General features: G+C 38.7%; 1 protein-coding gene across 1 annotated transcript; it reads right to left on the bottom strand.

The window, feature by feature from the left end:
- Positions 1-10,939: 10,939 nt before the first annotated feature.
- Positions 10,940-17,682, bottom strand: LOC116254124 (protein NRT1/ PTR FAMILY 2.7-like). The gene is made up of 4 exons (XM_031629243.2): positions 17,496-17,682; positions 16,496-16,713; positions 13,749-14,281; positions 10,940-11,784 (listed from the first exon to the last, which is right to left on the bottom strand). Exons 1-4 carry the CDS (start codon positions 17,611-17,613, stop codon positions 10,977-10,979), a joined length of 1,677 nt encoding a protein of 558 aa, XP_031485103.1. The 5' UTR covers positions 17,614-17,682; the 3' UTR covers positions 10,940-10,976.
- Positions 17,683-18,072: the final 390 nt, after the last annotated feature.

Here is an 18,072-nt window from a genome sequence, read left to right as displayed (position 1 = left end):
AAAATGTCACAGCCTTAGAAATGGAGGACAGTAAAGACGGACCCGTTCAATATAGACATATCGAAGATATCATGAGAGACGTTCAGCGCGTCGAGCTTGACGATCAAGACATCGAAGAAGAGGCCATGCTTGTGGCAACAGAGGAGCCGTCATGTTACCAAGAGGCAGCTGATCAGCCAGCATAGGTGGAAGCAATGGCCAAGGAGATTGAGTCCATTGAAAAAAACTTGACCTGGACGTTGACAACCCTACCAGCCAGAACCAAAGCAATCAGACTCAAATGGGCGTTCAAATTGAAGAAAAACTCAGACGGAGAGGTGATCAAGTACAAGGCACGATTAGTAGTGAAAGGCTATGTCCAGCGGCAAGGGATCGACTTCGAGGAGGTGTTTGCGACAGTCGCTAGGCTCGACACCGTACGAGTCATCATTGTCGTCGCAGCCAGCCGTGGGTGGCAACTCCATCACCTTGATGTCAAATCAGCATTCCTCAATGTCGAACTTGAGGAGGAGGTCTATGTAGCCCAGCCAGAAGGTTTCACTGTGAAGAATAATGAGCATATGGTGCTCTAAACAAGGCATTGTACGGTCTCCGACAAGCACCTCGTGCTTGGAACACGGGGCTGGATCGAAGCCTGAAGCACCTTGGGTTCTCAAAGTGCGCGCTGGAACAAGCCATGTATACGAGGGGAAGAAACCGCGCCAATGTCATTGTTGGAGTTTATGTTGATGATATAATTGTAATAGGGGAGGATGCGGAGGCGATCGCTGCATTCAAGCAGTAGATGATGGCTGAGTTTGAGATGAGCGACCTCGACTTGCTCACCTATTACCTTGGGACTGAGGTCGCACAAGGTGAAGACGGTATCCAGATCAAGCAAACAACCTATGTCAAGAAGGTGTTAATGCAATTTGGTATGCTTGATTGTAATCCCACAAAACTTCCCATGGAACCAAGGTCGCAACTGCACAAGGATCCCGAAGGACAGCCAGTGGATGCAACAGAGTATCGACGACTCATCGGATGTCTGAGGTATCTTCTCTACACAAGACCAGATCTTTCGTATGCCGTCAGTGTAGCTAGTAGATTCATGGAGAGACCGACAGTGATGCACCACAAGGCACTTCGGTCTCGTATACACCAGAGGAAGGGGAGAAGAGGTGATTGTCGGGTTCACAGATAGTGACTTGGCGGGCGACGTCGATGACCGGAAAAGCACCGGAGGCATGACATTCTAAGTAAATGAAAGCCTAGTCTCATGGAACTCGCAGAAGCAGAAGACCGTTACTTTGTCTTCGTGCGAAGCTGAGTTCATGGCAGCAACTACGACAACATGTCAGGCACTCTGGCTCAGAGGACTACTGGCTAAGCTAGTTGGAAAAGAGCTGCAGGTGGTAAAGTTATATGTGGATAATAAGTCTGCAATCTTATTAACAAAGAACCCAGTTTTTCATGGACGTAGCAAACACATCGACACAAAGTTCCATTTCATACGTAAATGTGTTGAAAGAGGACAAATTATTGTGGATTTTGTGCGAACAGATGAGCAACAAGCTGATCTGTTGACGAAGGTGTTGCCAATGACAAGGTTGGCAACAATGCGACACTTGCTAGGTGTTCGAGATCTCGAGCCACACCAGGATTAGGGGGGAGAATGTTGCTCTAACTCCTGTTGTGGAGGAACTCATGGGAACGTGTGTAAGTGTGAGTGCGTGAAGGAGCTCGTGGGTACGTGAGTTCCATCGGTTTCAAATCATGTATAGTTAAAGAAGAATTGAGAAATTGGTGGGAGTGAAAAGTGAAGACGTGAGGAGAACTTGTGAATGTGTGTGTGGTTCCCAAGATCATGGGTGATGGAGAAAATAGTGCGAGACTTGAGGGCAGAAATGGAGGAGATCATGGAATGACCAGCGGTTATTAGCGTGAGGATCAAGTTTTTGTTTTTCTATATATAGTTGTTAGAGAAAGTTGAATGTAGTACGCCAACACCAAAGCCAATGTGAAGGAGCTTCCTGTTGATGAAGAAGAGCTCGCTGGCTGCTCAACCCCGCAGCGACACATGGTCGTTGTGAGACGGTGAGAGGTACAAGGAGAAAAAAGAAGAGGGGGAGAGAGGCAGGAAGATGGAGAAAGAGATAAAAAGCAACAGAAAGATGGGAAGAGAGAGAGGCGATGGTCGAGAAGCAAACATGCTCGTCCCGCTGAAGAAGACGCAGCTGCCTTGCTTCCGTTTTGCTGCTGCGGAAAAGCTGCTCCCGAAGAGCTGTCGTCCCCCTCTTTCTTCCTCTTGCTACAGTAGATTTCTACGCGATCAAACGGCCCCTAAAAGTTGTAAAAGAATTGTATCGAGTACAGCCAATACAAGCAACTGCAGTAATGGTTGCGCCAAAGTAGACGTAGCTTATTTGAAATCAACAAAGTCCCCAAACTAAACCTGCTTTATCCCCTTTTCATTTTTTTTTTTATGTTGAGAACATTGATAGCTACGTTTGATTCTATAAGGATACTATAATTTTAGCTATTTAAGTAAGCCTGTTGCCCTTCTGCGAATATATCTTTAGTCCTTTCTCCGGCAAGCTTTTGTTTCACTCAGCAGTTAGAGGTTTCAATCCAGAACTTTTAGGTTGAAGGAGACGTCGAGATACCTAAATCTTCACCGACCAGTCGTGAAATCTCAACTTTCAATTTTTTAAATGTCCGTGACAATCTAATGCACAAAAAAGGCATATTAAGAATTAGCAACAAAACGAATTTTTTTAATCTTATATATTTGCTTGTTCTATTGGAGAATTTACCGCAACGAAAGCGAGATCGGGAATCACAGTCATTTATCATGTGGGATCCAGAAAGAAAAGAAAGAGTAAAAAAAAGGAAAAAGAGAAGGCAGAGCACGAAAAAGACCGAAAAGGGAAAAGGAGAAGCGATGCACTATTAATTCTTCACACAAACATCTCAAAGACACACTATTTTGTGCAATGTCAACTGTCAAGTCTCAAAGTAAGCAGGAAGATGTCGATCTTGATGTAACATGAAACAAAATGTATGTGCTTTCTATTTATACTTTACAATTTGTGGGCAAATGGATGAAAGAAAGATGTGAACCTGCTTCTCCTTTTCCCTTTTCGGAAAAAGGCCGAAAAGGGAAAAGGAGAAGCAGGTTCACATCTTTCTCCTTGTATTAATTGTTCACACAAACATCGACGTAACCTTTAGGAACTATATCAAAGACACACTATTTTGTGCAATGTCAATGGTCAAGTCACAAAGTAAGCAGGAAGACGTTGATCTTGGTGTAACATGAAACAAAATGTATGTGCTTTCTGTTTATAGTTTATATACTTTATAATTTTTTTTGTGGGCAAATGGATGAAAAAACTCTCTTGATGACATCTCTGAGTGGGGAGGGCTAGAGGAACAACATTGTTTGTGTGAATAATTAACACAAGGAGGAAGATGCTTCTCCTTTTCCCTTTTCGGTCTTCCTCTGGCATCTATGTGTCTATACGTTCATCGCTTCTCCTTTCCCCTTTTCAGTCTTTTTTTATCTTATGCCTTCTCTTTTTCCTTTTTTTTTACTCTTTCTTTTCTTTCTGGATCCCACACGGTAAATGACTGTGATCCGCAATCGCTTTTGCTGCAGTAAAATCTCCAATAGAACAAAGCAAATATATAAGATTAAAAAATTTGTTTTGTTGCTAATTCTTAATACGCCTTTTTGTGCATTAGATTGTCACGGACATTTAAAAAATTGAAATTTGAAATTTCACGACTGGTCAGTGAAGATTTAGGTATCATGACGTCTTCTTCAACCAAAAAGTTCTGTATTGAAACCTCTAACTGCTGAGTGAAACGAAAGCTTGTGGAGAAAGGACTAGAGATGTATTCACAAAAAGGCAACAGGCTTACTTAAATAGCTAAAAGTATGGAATCCTTATAGAATCAATCGTAGCTATCAATGTTGTCAACATAAAAACAGAAATGAACAGGGGATAAAACAGGTTTAGTTTGGGGACTTTGTCGATTTCAAGTAAGCTATGTCTACTTTGGCCCAACCATTAGTGGAGTTGCGTGTATTGGCTGTACTCGATACAATTCTTTTACAACTTTTAGAATTGGTTCAGCCACTGCAAGGAGGCTACAAGCTTTCGTTGCATAATTGACGCTGTGATCATATTCACTAATAGGAGACACACAAACACAAGTCACATAAACACAAATAAATTCGAATTTTTTTTTGTGTCCCTTCCAAATTATCTGAGATATTTTTTCCTTTTCGCCAACCTAAAACCATACACCAACTATGGGTCCGCAAGAGTAACAGTCTGGCCATCATGCACGAAACTCATCCACCGGAGTCCCGGTAAATCTCATGCTATGAATTATTAAAAGCTCGAATCCCATAATTCCAATGGCAAGCTAATTCTCCAAACCATTAATACAAAAAAAAAAAAAAAATTAAAGATCAAAAGAGAAAATTGAAAATCTCAAACTATTTTATCCACTGCTTCTGTGTGCCTTTGTGACCTTCTTTTTCCTCACGTTTTTCTCTCTCCTCTCCTCTTCTGACCTCCTTCCTCCTGCAGCCCTGCTCTCTCCGTCTCTCTTACTCACTTTCTCACTCTTTTCATTCTCTATCTCCCTCTCTTTGTGTCTCATCCTCTGTTTTTTCCCTTTCAAAAACCAGGTTTTGGAATAAGGCAAATGAAAGGAGGCAGGCTGGGTTTTGTGGGTTGGATCTAGGTGGGGCTAAACTAAACCCAAATCCAAATACTAGACGGCCAAACTAGAAAATTTTAATGTTTTGAATTTTTTTTTTTCATTTTCATTGGAGTGGGGCCATGGCCCAGGCGGCTCCAGGATGAGCCCCCACCCACTAATTGAAAGTAACATATGGAGCATGCACCATGCGTGAACCAATCCAGACCCGACATAATATAAGCACCTACCCCTCCCTTTGCATTTCGTGATCTTCCCTCCCTTTGCATTTAGTAATCCACTTTCCATCAAACAAAGACGTTCCTCCTTATGGTAGGCGAGCATCAACCATCTTAATGATTTTTTGTAATCTTCTCATTTTTCCTGGAATTGGAACACTTGATTAGATTCATCTATTCACTGGAAATTGATGATCAGAATGTTTATTTACAAAACCAACCTACTTGAGGAACTTCAAAAATCCAATTGGTGAAAGTTCTCCATATTCTCCAAAATTTAGAACGTTTGAAGACCTTCTTGAATGCCCATACTGGATTAGTTCAAGATTTGGGAGAATCTTTCAAATGGGACCCAAGAGTCCATTGTATTAAACGTTTCAAGGATATGATGAGTACAATATTAAGGTGCATACATTATTTACAGAAAAACAATTGGTTAAAGTGAGCTGCACTAAGTAATGAGTACGGGTGGGCGCCGGGCTGGGCTGCCGGCGGGAGCTGGTACCCGGCCCGTAATGGGCCCTCGTCTGTGCCCAAAAAACCGGGCCTGGGTTGGCTCGACGGGGGCCGACCCGAGCCCAGTAATAATTTAAAAATATATTTTTTATTATTTTTAAATTTTAATAATATATATTTTATTATTTAAAATACAAATTATATTAAAAAAATTATTTTATAATTAAAAATATTTTTTATTGTAATCGGGTCAACCCGGCCCGATGCCCACCCCTACTAATGAAAAATAAATAGAGTTACAATCTAAAGAAATTGAGCAGATCCCTAGTTTTCAAAAAGGAAAACAATTGGAGACTCTACTTTGTGTTGTGCACACACTACAGAAACTTGCATTCACGTGGGAAAATGCTTCGATTGTGCAAACATGAGAGAGAGAGGGAAGGAGAGAGGCTCAAGGTAAAGCCCACATGGGCCTTGGTCTGACCTCAAAAAAAAAAATTTCAAAAATTTACATGTAACTTTTAAAAAAATTTACTTATTTCATATAAAAATTTTGAAAAATAATACTTTGACCCTAGTCAAAATTTAAAAACTTTAATTCGGCTCATCTCTGAAAATTTTTTACTCCGTTCGGGTAGAGAGACTGCATTGGGATTTGAGGGAATTGCATTTGGGTATGTAAATTGATCCAATATTATTTGAATGTGGATGCTTGTAATCTCCTACACCTGGGAAACAACCTAAACATATCTTAGGATCCTTGGGCGTTTAGGACAGATGCCCTAACATAAGGCAAAAAGCAAACATAAATCAAACATAAACAATAAAATTTAAAAAAACATTAAGATCTAGGCAAAAAATATTGGAAACTGATTTAATCTTTTACCAAAGAAGAAATAAACAATTACACAAGCAAAAATAAATAATGCAAGAAAAGAAAAGAAAAAGAAGAAAGGAAAAAGAGAGAGATAAATACCTAATATGGTATCTCCTGAAGCCTCTGAATTACTTAGTCTCAAGAAAACTTTGCATAGAAGAAAACGGCTCATCACTAGTTCTTGGAAACAAAAAACTAGATCTAGACCCTTAAAACTTAGCCTAAAACAGATCTATGTGAACAAAATTTTGGCCAACATGCTCTTTTCCACCCAAGATAGCACAACATAGTTAGGGTTTTCGCAACTCTAGCACAAGCTTTTTAGCCTTGCAATTTGGTGTCTGGTCTCCCCCATGTCCTCTCCATTTATAATTGTTGTGAGGGGAGAACCTTTTCCTCATAATAGGTACAAAACTAAATTTTCTATGGAAAGTCTTGCCATTTTCCTAAAATATTGACATTTTAAAGAAATTTTTGCTGTGAAACATTATTTAATTGATCAAAACTGATATCATAATGAGTCCAATTTCTGAATATGAGATTTGAATGGAATAGCCTAAGAATTTTGTCCATGCATATAAAATTTCTACCAATATTTGTCCACACAGTCCCTACAAAATCTTGACCAATATATTAAGAAAATAACAAAGATATTTATCTCTATCTTATTTTATGACTGACACAATATGGTAGAGCTTGAGGCATATCCATATGTGCTTAGTTTTCTAGGATTCCAATGTGATTTACAACACAAGGTGATTTGCAACCTGATACCTACGATGTGCATTTGACTTTTTGAACAAATATTGTGATATATATATATATATATATATCCATTATTGATTACACCCATTTATTGTGTGCAGGTAAATTTTTAAGTAAAAGTTTCATTTCGATTAGATCATTTTGAGTATATAATTCTTTCATAATTAATATCCTCTATATAAGTTCTTGAAAAGATACACAAGCACCAAATTCACCATTAATTAAACCTCAACATCAGGTCGGAGCCCGGCCCAAGCCCGAAAAAACCGGCTCAGGTTGGCCTGATAATGTATCAGGCCAGCCCCGGTAAGCCCAACAGGGGTTCGGTTCGGCCCAAAAACAAATAAAAAAATTATTTTATTAAAAACATATATTTTATTATTAAAATATGTTTTATAATCAAAAAATTTATTTTATATTTAAAAAATATTTTTTTATTATAACCGGGCCGGGCCTGAGATCGAGTTTCGAGTATCAAACCGGACCAGAGATCGGGTTTCGGACATCAAGCCAGCCTGGATCCAACTCTTATCAGGTACGGCCAGGCCGGTCCGATGCCCAAATCTACCTTTAATGCTTAGAAAAGACCATATTTGCTTAGAGCACAAAGACTTGAAACTCTCAGTTTCACACATGCACACACACTTTCTTTTCTCCCCTCTTTCTCACTTAAATCTTTGGAGAATTTTACGGTTTATTTGAGTGATAGTAGATTTAAGTTCTACCTATTTGTTACTATGAGTATAATAATAAAGAGTGGTGGTCGCGTAAGTGTTATAAACTCTTACCTATATATAACGAAACAAATAAAGATTCAAAGCTATTCACACAATTATTAGTTATATTTGTATATGTGTTTCGTAGGCATGCAAAGAGACCATATTCAAATCCTTCCACTAGCAATAATTTGACCTTTTTGGAAGATGTTGCTCAGATTTAACCTCATTGGGTTTTTCTCCTACTAATCTTGAGTTTCTAGTGACTCTTGAGCAATAGAAAATTCACCTTCAGTGGCCTCTTGAACCCTCGTACGAAAGGATCTCCCCATGAATTCCAAATTCCTACATCTGAATCAACTTCAACTTAGTTAATGTGCCCTACATTTAAGATGCAAAGGCATGGTACCCAAAGGAATTGAACTAAACTAGAGACATACCTTTGTTGGCAGGGAAATGATTTTTGATCTTTCATTTTTCTATGTTTAAATGGTTTCTCTTGGAAGTTGAAATTGCCCACACAAAAAAGGTTCAAATTTCTCTGCATCATTTAGCTAAGTTGCAGCCAAATCCTATTGCAGCTTTGATTGTTTTGCAACTCGGAAAACCTGTAGCAAGTTGGTCAATTACCAAGTCATGCTTTTTGTTGAGTCACAACTTGCTCATGGATGGACATTTCTTCCACCTTCTTGTGCATGAATTCCCAAAAGGGCATCATTTAGTTTGGTTAACATTGAGCAAAATGAAGCAATTTTAAGTTGTTATGCTTACAACATAAAAAGCATTACTTGGGCCATAGAAAACATTGTTTAGGGAAAAAAAACCATATATATATATATATAAGGGCAGCAGGGGCCATGGCCCCCATCAAAATTACAAGGACAATTACTTGTAATTTTTAAAGAAATTTATTTAATCTATATAAAAAATTTAAAAAAATATATATTTTGGCCTTAGGGGACCGGCAGGGACCATGAACCCATTCAAAATTAAAAGGACAATTACTTGTAATTTTTAAAGAAATTTATTCAATTCATATAAAAAAATTAAAAATTATATTTTAGTCCCTACTAAAATTTTAAAAGTATTGTTTGACCTTGTGTAATCACCCCAAAATTTTCAAAAGACTATGTCGTTTTGTCCATGCATGAAACCCAAATTTAGATGCAAGATTCAAATCGAAGATCAAACTTTCAAGTCCAAATTAGATCAAAATTGAATCCAAATCAACATTTCAAATTCAAAATAAAAAATCGAGTTCAAAACGGCAAAGTCTGGTGCTATAAGCGTTGCATGTGCGTGCACGGACCTCGCTTGTTCTACTCTTCGTCCTCGCACCAAAATATATTTCTGAAACTTAAAACGAAGCTGACCACTCTTTTATACCAAAAACAATCAGTTTTCTAAACATTTAAAAAAATTGTTTTATGCTTCCGATATAATTTTACTTGATTTTATTTAAAAAAACATATAAAAAATGAAAATAATTCACAATTATGTGAAATTCGGATGAAAATGTTGTGAAATCAAATTTTGAATTTTGGCTCTAAAATCATCTATAAATACCCCTCATTTTCCCACTCTTGTGCTAGCCCTTGGAGAAACTCTAGCAAATTTTAACTTGAGGACTTAGAAATTTTAGTCATCTTCCTCCATTTCCCTCTTCCTCTTCTATTCTCACTCCCTCTCTTCTTCTCCAACACTTGGAAGCATGCTAAGGTGTTCATCTTTCCTAAATCATTCTCACTAGAGTTATGTGATCAATAACTCACATCTTTCTTTCTTCACTTTTATCTCTTCTTCCTCTTTCCATAGTCAAAGGAGATATCTCTCACTTTCTATTTTAGAATCAAGAGGCTATGCTCGAGTGCTCGGGAGCATGAGAAGAGATATGATCATTCATTTCACGATGAAATCATGTTCTTTCTTTTCTTGATTATAATGTTATTGTTCTTCATCTTCTTTCTTTTCATGAATATATTCTTGTTGTTGTTGCTATTTTTTTTCTTGAATATAGTATTATTGTTATCTTATTTTCTCATATTTTTTTCTCTTCTTCCTCTCCTCATGGCCAAAGGAGATAGCCTTCAATCTTTATTTTAGAGTCAAGAAACTATGCTCGAGTGCTCCGGGAGCATGAGAAGATGAGATGATATTTTATTTTCATACTTGAATCATGTTATCTCATTTCTTGAATACATTTTGTTCTTTTGCTTCTTTCTATTTTTTTCTCTAATTCATTTCTCCATACTTTATAATTTTGGGTGGGTCCACATATATACTCCATACTTTTTGCTTCCGTTTATACTTTATAATTTTGTTGTGGGCAAATGGATGAAAGAACTCTCTTGATGACATCTGAGTGGGGAGGGCTAGAGGAACAACATTGTTTGTGTGAAGAATTAATATAAGGAGGAAGACATGTATAAGTTCACGTCTTTCACCTTGTTTGCGGGGCCTAACATATAACTTACTGGCCTATTGATCCTTTATCTATATACAGAATTATTAGTACAAAATGTTGTACATGTAAATCATATAGGAACTGCAGATTTGTAAATCATACAAGAGCCAAAAGTTTGGGTGGGTCCACATATATGTAAATCTTTAATTCAAGTGCTGCCATCTTTAATGTATATATAAAGTATTTTGGCAGTCCAGAGGGGCCATCCCCCACCAATTTCATTACATTTACATGTGGCTCCCCTACTTGGGGCCAAGGAGGTCCATCCAACTCTCTACTGCTAAGGGTGGAGCCAAAGGAGGGGGTCTCTATGGGCCTTGGCCCCACCTCAATTTTTTTTAATTTACATATAAATTTAAAAAATTTATTTGTTTTGTATAAAAATTTTGAAAAATGATATTTCAGCTCTTGTCAAAGTTTAGAAATTTTAATTCGGTCTCTCTCATGAAAAATTTCTTGCCACTGTCTGCTACTACATGAAAGCCAGGTTAGGGTATGTTTCTTTCACCATAGATCTCATATTGGTGGCAATTTAAGATGATTAGGATTTCAGATCCACGGATTTAAGGTCGAACCCGTTTCTCTCCATTTGACATTAAATTTATAGTTTTTAACAAGTAACATAGGTTTACTATCTAGCGTTATCAAATACAACCTTAGGGTTTCCACAAAAAAATTATAGAGAAAAAGATTCGATCGCTCCTTGAACAGCCAAGATTGTGCCAAATTTGAGTTAACATCTCCTTTATTGACCAAAAAGTCAATTATCTCGTGCTTTGAAGTTTGTACAACTTAGCACATGCAATATAGTAAAGAAAATTGAGCCCCCCTAGCACGGCCAACATCCAGAACACATGGTCTAGGCGGCCTTTGTTGATATCATCGTTCAGCCATCCTGTGGCCTTTTGCAACACATCGACAACCAAAGTGCTAAAGTAAAATCCGATCCCCATCGTCAGCGACATCATCGACGTGCCCGTGTTCTTAAGAGACGCCGGAAATTCTTGGTAGTACAGACTCACTTGGCCCGGAATGTAGAAAGCTGAGCCGGCTCCGATGAGTGCAAGGGGCGGTACTAGCCATAGGGCTGACATTGGCACCATAAGGTCAGGCCGGCTCTGGAGCCCATGAGAGTGCACCATTTTGAGCCTTCTTGACTCAACATATGCCATGGCAGCCAAGCCAACAGCATTTACTATATGGCCTGCTCCAATCCGGTGAAGAATTGTCGGGGACTGGCGAGTCAATGTCCGCCAAACCGGGTAAAAGAATCGGTCAATGATCGGTAGAAAGAGAGCCATGCTGATGAATACAAAGACCTGGAAGGAAGCAGCCGGGATCTTGAAGTGCCGATTGAGGCTGCGGTCCATGGTGAGGGACTGCAGAATGTTGAGATTAGTTTGAATTCCGGTAGCTGTGGTGAGAAAGATTCCGGTAGACCATAGAGGAAGCAGCTTGAGCAGAGTCTTGAGATCCTCAACCTCTTCAATGGTGCATAGCCTCCATGGCTTTGCGATTGAGCCGTCCGAATCAGTGTCGCCCTTTGTTACGAGAGCTGCTTTGTTGATGAATCTGCATGAAACTTATAAGAATATGTTGATCCCTGAAATAAACGTTTTGGTTATGAAGGGGTGGAATTTTAATTTAGAATTTTGACAGTGATGAAATATCATGTTTAAAAAATTTTATATAAGATAAATAATTTTTTTTAATTTATAGATAAGTTTCAATTTTTTGTTTTTTTGAGGGAGGCAGGGTCCCTACCGGGACCCCAACTAGACTTGAGTCTCGAGCCGGCCCGGCCCGGCCAGATAAAAGTTGGGTTTGGGCCAGCCCGATATCTGAAACCAAGCCTCAGAGGAGGCCTGATGCTTGAAATCCAAGCCCAAGTTGGGCCTGGTTACAATAAAAAAAATATTTATTTTTAATATATAATATTTTTTTAATAATAAAAATATATTATTATTAAACAAAAATAGTAAAAAATTTAATCGAGCCGAATCGAATCCCATCAAATTGACCCGAATCGGTTTTTTCAAGCCAAGTACCAAGTACGAGATGGGTACCCAGGCCCATTGCCGAGGCTTAGCTTCACCCTGTTTTTTACAATTTCCGTTTTCATTTATATTACTTTTTCTTAACTTTTAGACCCTTTTTTTTAAAAAACCTTGATGAATTTCTTTCGATATTTTTTGGAGGCTTTCAGCTTTATCCAAAAATACCCGAGAAAAATTTACCATTTAAAACCCGTTAACCCAAATTTGTAACTATGTTTCAAATCGACATCAAACTATGCATCTGCCATCAAACCCGTATTTGTAACTTATTTTCTGCCATGCCCTTCCCTATCAATGTAGTAACTCGGCTTTCCATTGACCCTTGAAAAGCATGTGCCAACTTCGGTTGAGACCATATAATTAATGAGAAACAACAAAAAATATAAAACACAAAGGAAGCAAAAAAGAAATAGCCCTTTCATGTGGGAAACCAGTCTCCTATGCTCTCCATTAAAAATCACATCATACTTATTGAAGCTTCTTTGGTAAAAAAAGGGAAAAAAAACACAGAAAGTCAGGTTAATGATATAAGAAAAGAGCCATTTACTGACATACCAAGGAAAATAGCCTCAGAAAATGAGGCCGTAACTGACGCCATCGTGGAAGAATCAGTAAAGGCTGTCATTACTGGCGACAAGGATTAAATCATTACTAAAGCTGAGGAAGTTATGTAATCGTCACCGACAAAACAACGACGGTGCTTTTCTGACGTTTTCTTAGAACGTTAGTAAAAGTTCGTAACATTTAATACTTAGGCATGTTTGTTTCAGTTGAAGACAGTGACAAACAATTTGCCGATTTGGTTTTTATTTAATTTTTTAATTTTAAGTAAGTTTACCATTAGTTTTAAATTAAAAATTTTAAAAATAAGACCATGCATATCAGCCGGTACACCGTGTTCTCAAGCAAGTTAATACGATACCCATATATGTCGATATTTATAACATTAGAGAGGAAAAGAAAAAAAATCATAGAATTGAGTCTTGATGTCAAAATGTGTTTGTTTGGAAAGAGGCACGAAGCCCATTTATAAGTTAGGCCTGTACTTTGGTAGGGCAAATGTGTGGAACAAGCGAAACCTTAAGAAGCGGTTTGGGAATAGGAACATTATGTTACTGTCCTATGTATCTAAACCAAAAAATGATTAGATTCATTGGATATTTTAAAAAATGTTCGATGAATCTATTCCACTTTTTGAAGAAGGTGCGTGAACAATAAAATACCGTTACCGATTCCAAACAACCTCTAAAGTATTAACTATTAATTCACACTAAAAATGATGAGAAAACATGTTTAAAACCTTTCAAATCATTCATAATGTGGCGTCATCTTTGCCCTTGGATAATGACGCATGCAAAGAGGCACGTCAATTGCTGGTTAAAAACTATTTCCATTCAGAACATAGCGTCATGCACAACGTGTTTGACCCTAAACTCAGTACCCCTATAATTGAATTGGTAAATACTAGTTAAATTATACCTGAAACTGGAAGTCGGTACTAATGGCTGTGCCTGTGCACCAAGTCCACGGTAATAGACCTCGTCGTTCTTGGACAGTTCTAGGTTAACCTTGCGAGCCGTGCTTACCACCACGCGAGCCAAGCTAGCCAAAGGGCTTCCCCTTGGTCTCACGTCTCGATAGCGCCATTTGCCTATGACAAACAGCGCAAAGCTGATGGCATTCAGCACCGCACAGGTACCATATCCCCAGCCCCAGCCCACATTGTCCAGGACGTAGACGACCACAGTGAACGAGACGAGCATCGCAAGCGTAGTCGTAAAGAAGAACCAATTAACAAACACTTCTTGGTCCTTGCCCTTGTCAAACTGGTTCGCACCAACCGTGACGAAGGTAAAACTTGTCCCGGCCGCACCGAGTGTGACCACTGCAAAGGCTAAGCACAGCAGCGCAAACTGAGTCATGGAGGGAGGCTGGCATGAGCCCAGTGCATGGTCACAGGAAGGCGGAGCCAAGGATGGAACTACTGACACCAATGTTATCATCAGCGTCCCCTGCATATTTGGAGAATTGCCATTAGGTAAGCACCGTAGATTCTATGATAGTGATCTCATGTGGGGGCAGAGAAACATAGTCCTCAACTCATCTAAATTTCTTTAAAACATATTTGAATATCATCGTCATATGAAATGACATAACAAACAATCTGTCCAAAACCCTTTTAAAATAAAATTAAAAAAAAAAAAAACTTGGGAAGTTTTCTAAAAGGCGGTTGGAGTTTTGGTGTACTAAAAACAATTTCTTAAAAGATCATCCATGGGTTGCTAGAAATCGATGATCACGGGCTCCGGTTGGTACCTATGGTTCACTGGTCGGTAAAAAAAATTAACCTCCTGCCTGATTGTGGAGCAAATTTTATCCACCGTCAATTTGACAGGGTGTTGTCTCATCAACTTGGTGACTTTTGCAAGCTTCTGATCAATAGAAAAACATTTTGGTACGTCGGAACTGTGGCGGACTTCATTATATGCACATGGATGTTGTTGCTTGTTCTGGCGGAACGTGTTCAATTCCTCTTACTAATGTGTATGTAGAGGAATTGGTGGTAGACATCATAAGCCTTGTGTACCACATGACCTGGGTCACAACTCACCGAGCCTGACCCGAATTGGAGTGCTCTTGCAATATCTTGTGAGTTAGAAAACATTTTGGGACCAAGTTAATAATGTGAATCAGATTCAACCCATTTAGTTCTTTGAACCATGATCACATGGTAAACTAGGAGAGCTCGGACCAACTTGGTGACGTGAAACAGATACAACGCGTTCAGTTTCTAGAACGATACTGCTACTGATCACGTCCAATGAGAGGCTTAACTCATGACTCTCAAACCAAATGAGTTGGAAAGAGCCTCTGTGGGGAGCGTAGCTCAGCTGCTTGGGTTGGTGGGCCAATGAAAGCTCAGCCATCAGTTTGTATTACTTATTTCGACTGCAAATAGTGGAAACTTTCGAGTCGAAGAAAGTAATATAAGTTCATCTAAGTTCTCGGACAGGAGAAGGGGGAAGTGACAAGACTATACATACAATTTGCTTCACAATGAGTAGGGATGTCAACACATCGGATTCGAATTAGATATACCTTTAATTATATCTATTTTTTAGGATCTTCAAATAATTGGAATCAAATTCAAAATATTGAACAAAGAAAAGTTATATCAGAATTTGAATCCAAAATCTGATTTCACAATCCGAATTGAATTGGCTGATTTTTAAAATGTAAATGCATTAGACATGTTATTTGTTTAAAAATAAATCCAATCCAAATCCCGTCGGATATTTATGTATGTCTAATGCAAGTCTGAACCCAAATTGATTTGGATGTCACATCTTAAATTTGAATCTGTTTCAGTTTCTTAATCAAATGTTAATTTTTTTTTTTGATTGGATATCTGATCCAAATGAATTTCTCAAAACTCTATGATTAAGCTTACATAAGTAAGACCTTGATCAGGTAAAAGGTAAATAGGTTTAGACCTAAACAAAAACTGCAACAAAATCTAGTCGTCTTGAACACGTTTAATCGTGGTAAAAAGCAGCTCTAGACCTTAGGAGCAAGGGAAGCGGCTCTATGTAGGAAAAGGTAAATGGCCCCTCAAATGGTAAAAGGAAAATAAATAGGGAGACTTCCTATAAGGATAAAACTTAAAAAATTTATCCTTTTTTTTCTAAGAAGAAAATACGCTTCACCAAACCTACTTCAACCTGCAAACTAAAAACTCTGCATTGACACGCTATTGGACTAAAAAATTATAACATGACATAATGTGGAGCCAAGGTGACATCTATGGGTTGGTCTCACTTTTTGTATTTCTCCAACCATCCAACCATTACTACAAAATATATAATGCATATTCTAATCTGCACTGACTTGTCTCCACCAAGAGTTTGACCCTATCAACAATTTAATTCATATAAAGTAGTGATCTTCACCACCCACAAGGAAGTTCCTAAACCACCACCAATTGGTCAATCTGATGCTCTCAGAAACAAATCTCTCTCCTTGTGTCCACCTGACCAAATTCACTTGGCCCCACTTTTCTGATCAGTGGAGTGAAATTGCTCGGTGGGTTTGTGGGGGTTTTAATAAGATTTGGTGGTTGGTTTGGCAACTTCACTGAATGGCGCTGATGCTTGAATCACGGGGGAATTAAAAGAAGAACAAAACCAGAGGAGAATAGAAGATTGTCCATGAAAATTAGTGCATACCAAGAAAGAGATGAATGTGAAGATGGAGATGGTGAGGAAGCAGCCCAGGTAGGAATCGCACAGGAGCGCGCCGGCCACCGGCGTCAAGTTCATGAGAGAGTTGATTATGTTGGTGATTTGCGACGCTTTAATGCTCTTGATGCTGAACCGGTGATCCAGGAACTGCATGAGATCTGTTGTCACTCCATAGATTGCTACGGTTGAAGCCAACGCGCTTCCTGTAAAATGAATGAAATTAACACGAGAACTTTTATATGAATGTAATAGAAAAAGAACAGAAATAATAGATGCTCATTGTTAGGAGAAACATCTGAATCAGCTTGAATATACTTCTTGAAAACTTCTGATTTGCATTTGGTTTGGGTTCTTTCAGTATTTTCCAGATCAACAACCACAACATTCCGGCGAGGCGTTGCCGGCCGGCTGAGAAATTCAGGCTGTAGGACACATGAGTACCGAAGGAGGACCTTACGAGTTTTCCCTGCCTTCATCAATCAAAGTAAGATGAAGACAAGCATGTGGGTCCGAACCATAATTGAAGGGAAGTCATGTCCATCTACGACCTTAAAAGTTAAAAGTTTCTTTTATTAGAGAATCATCTTTCAACATAATAGTGACCTTCTCTGCAACTATGGCTCACTAGCAGATTGAGAGGAATAAATGAAAGGAAAGGAACACAATGGGTTCCTATCTCAGTCAAATATACACAAACAAACTCCCTTTATACACATAAAAAATTGGGACCTATTTACAAAGATATAGAGGAAAAATAACGAAGATGTAAAGCACCTGGTTGAAAGTAGAGTTACTACTGCCAACTTTTTCAGACACCCTGTTTTATGCAAGGTATTTCAGGATCAACCAAATTATTCAAAGAGTGGGATAATCCGGGAACTGTCAGGATAACTTTGAACATGCAACATTCCCAACTGATCACCTCAAAATTTCCTGTGAACAAATTAACCTTTATTTAGAGGATGAAAGCAGTGACGAGTATTACCGATGATAAAAGGCACGGTGCTCCATCCACCTTTCTTGCAGGCAGGTTGGCCAATGCTGTTGTCTAGAACTTCAACGGCAACTGCTTGCTCTCTGCCTTCTGATTCTTGAGAAGCCATTTTCCCTTCTTCTTCTTCCTCTTCTTCTTCCCTCTGCAGGCAGAGGCTTTTACTTTGTGCTCTTTTGGAGACAGAAGTGTTTGCCCATGTTAAAAGAGTGGGATGTCCTGGACGATGCGTGTGAATTTGGAGCTGATCGTTCAGTTTGATGTCACGCTTGCGTCGCCCTCATCTCTCTGCCCCATTTGTTTAGTCGCGAACAGTGACGTGACAATATTCCCATCGATTTCCAATCCCAAGACAATTTATTGATGAAAAAGAGTTTACCAATCGCATCGTTTTGCTCATGAATATTAATGTGGTTGAGCAACCAAAACTTGATGTGCCCAGGTCCGACTGGTGGGCCTTTTAAAAAAATGAAAGAGAACAAACAAACTATGAAAGAAACTGGACTTGGACTTTGGTAGGTAGTGGCTTCTGCTTCCTCAACCTTCTTATCATTTCCTTGTTTTATAAGTT

This window comes from Nymphaea colorata, chromosome 5, assembly GCF_008831285.2.
Source record: "Nymphaea colorata isolate Beijing-Zhang1983 chromosome 5, ASM883128v2, whole genome shotgun sequence".
Taxonomy (NCBI): domain Eukaryota; kingdom Viridiplantae; phylum Streptophyta; class Magnoliopsida; order Nymphaeales; family Nymphaeaceae; genus Nymphaea; species Nymphaea colorata.
The sequence above is the reverse complement of the archived record's forward strand: the minus strand, read 5'-3'. Positions and strand labels throughout refer to the sequence as shown.

Bases quoted from the DNA above. Each gene is read 5' to 3' on its own strand.
- LOC116254124 (XM_031629243.2), bottom strand. From the start codon at position 17,613: ATGGCTTCTCAAGAATCAGAAGGCAGAGAGCAAGCAGTTGCCGTTGAA. The intron at 16,714-17,495 runs GTAATACTCGTC...TTCATTTTACAG, and splicing joins CACCGTGCCTTTTATCATCG to GAAGCGCGTTGGCTTCAACC. The intron at 14,282-16,495 runs GTATGCACTAAT...CCAAATATGCAG, and splicing joins TCACATTCATCTCTTTCTTG to GGGACGCTGATGATAACATT.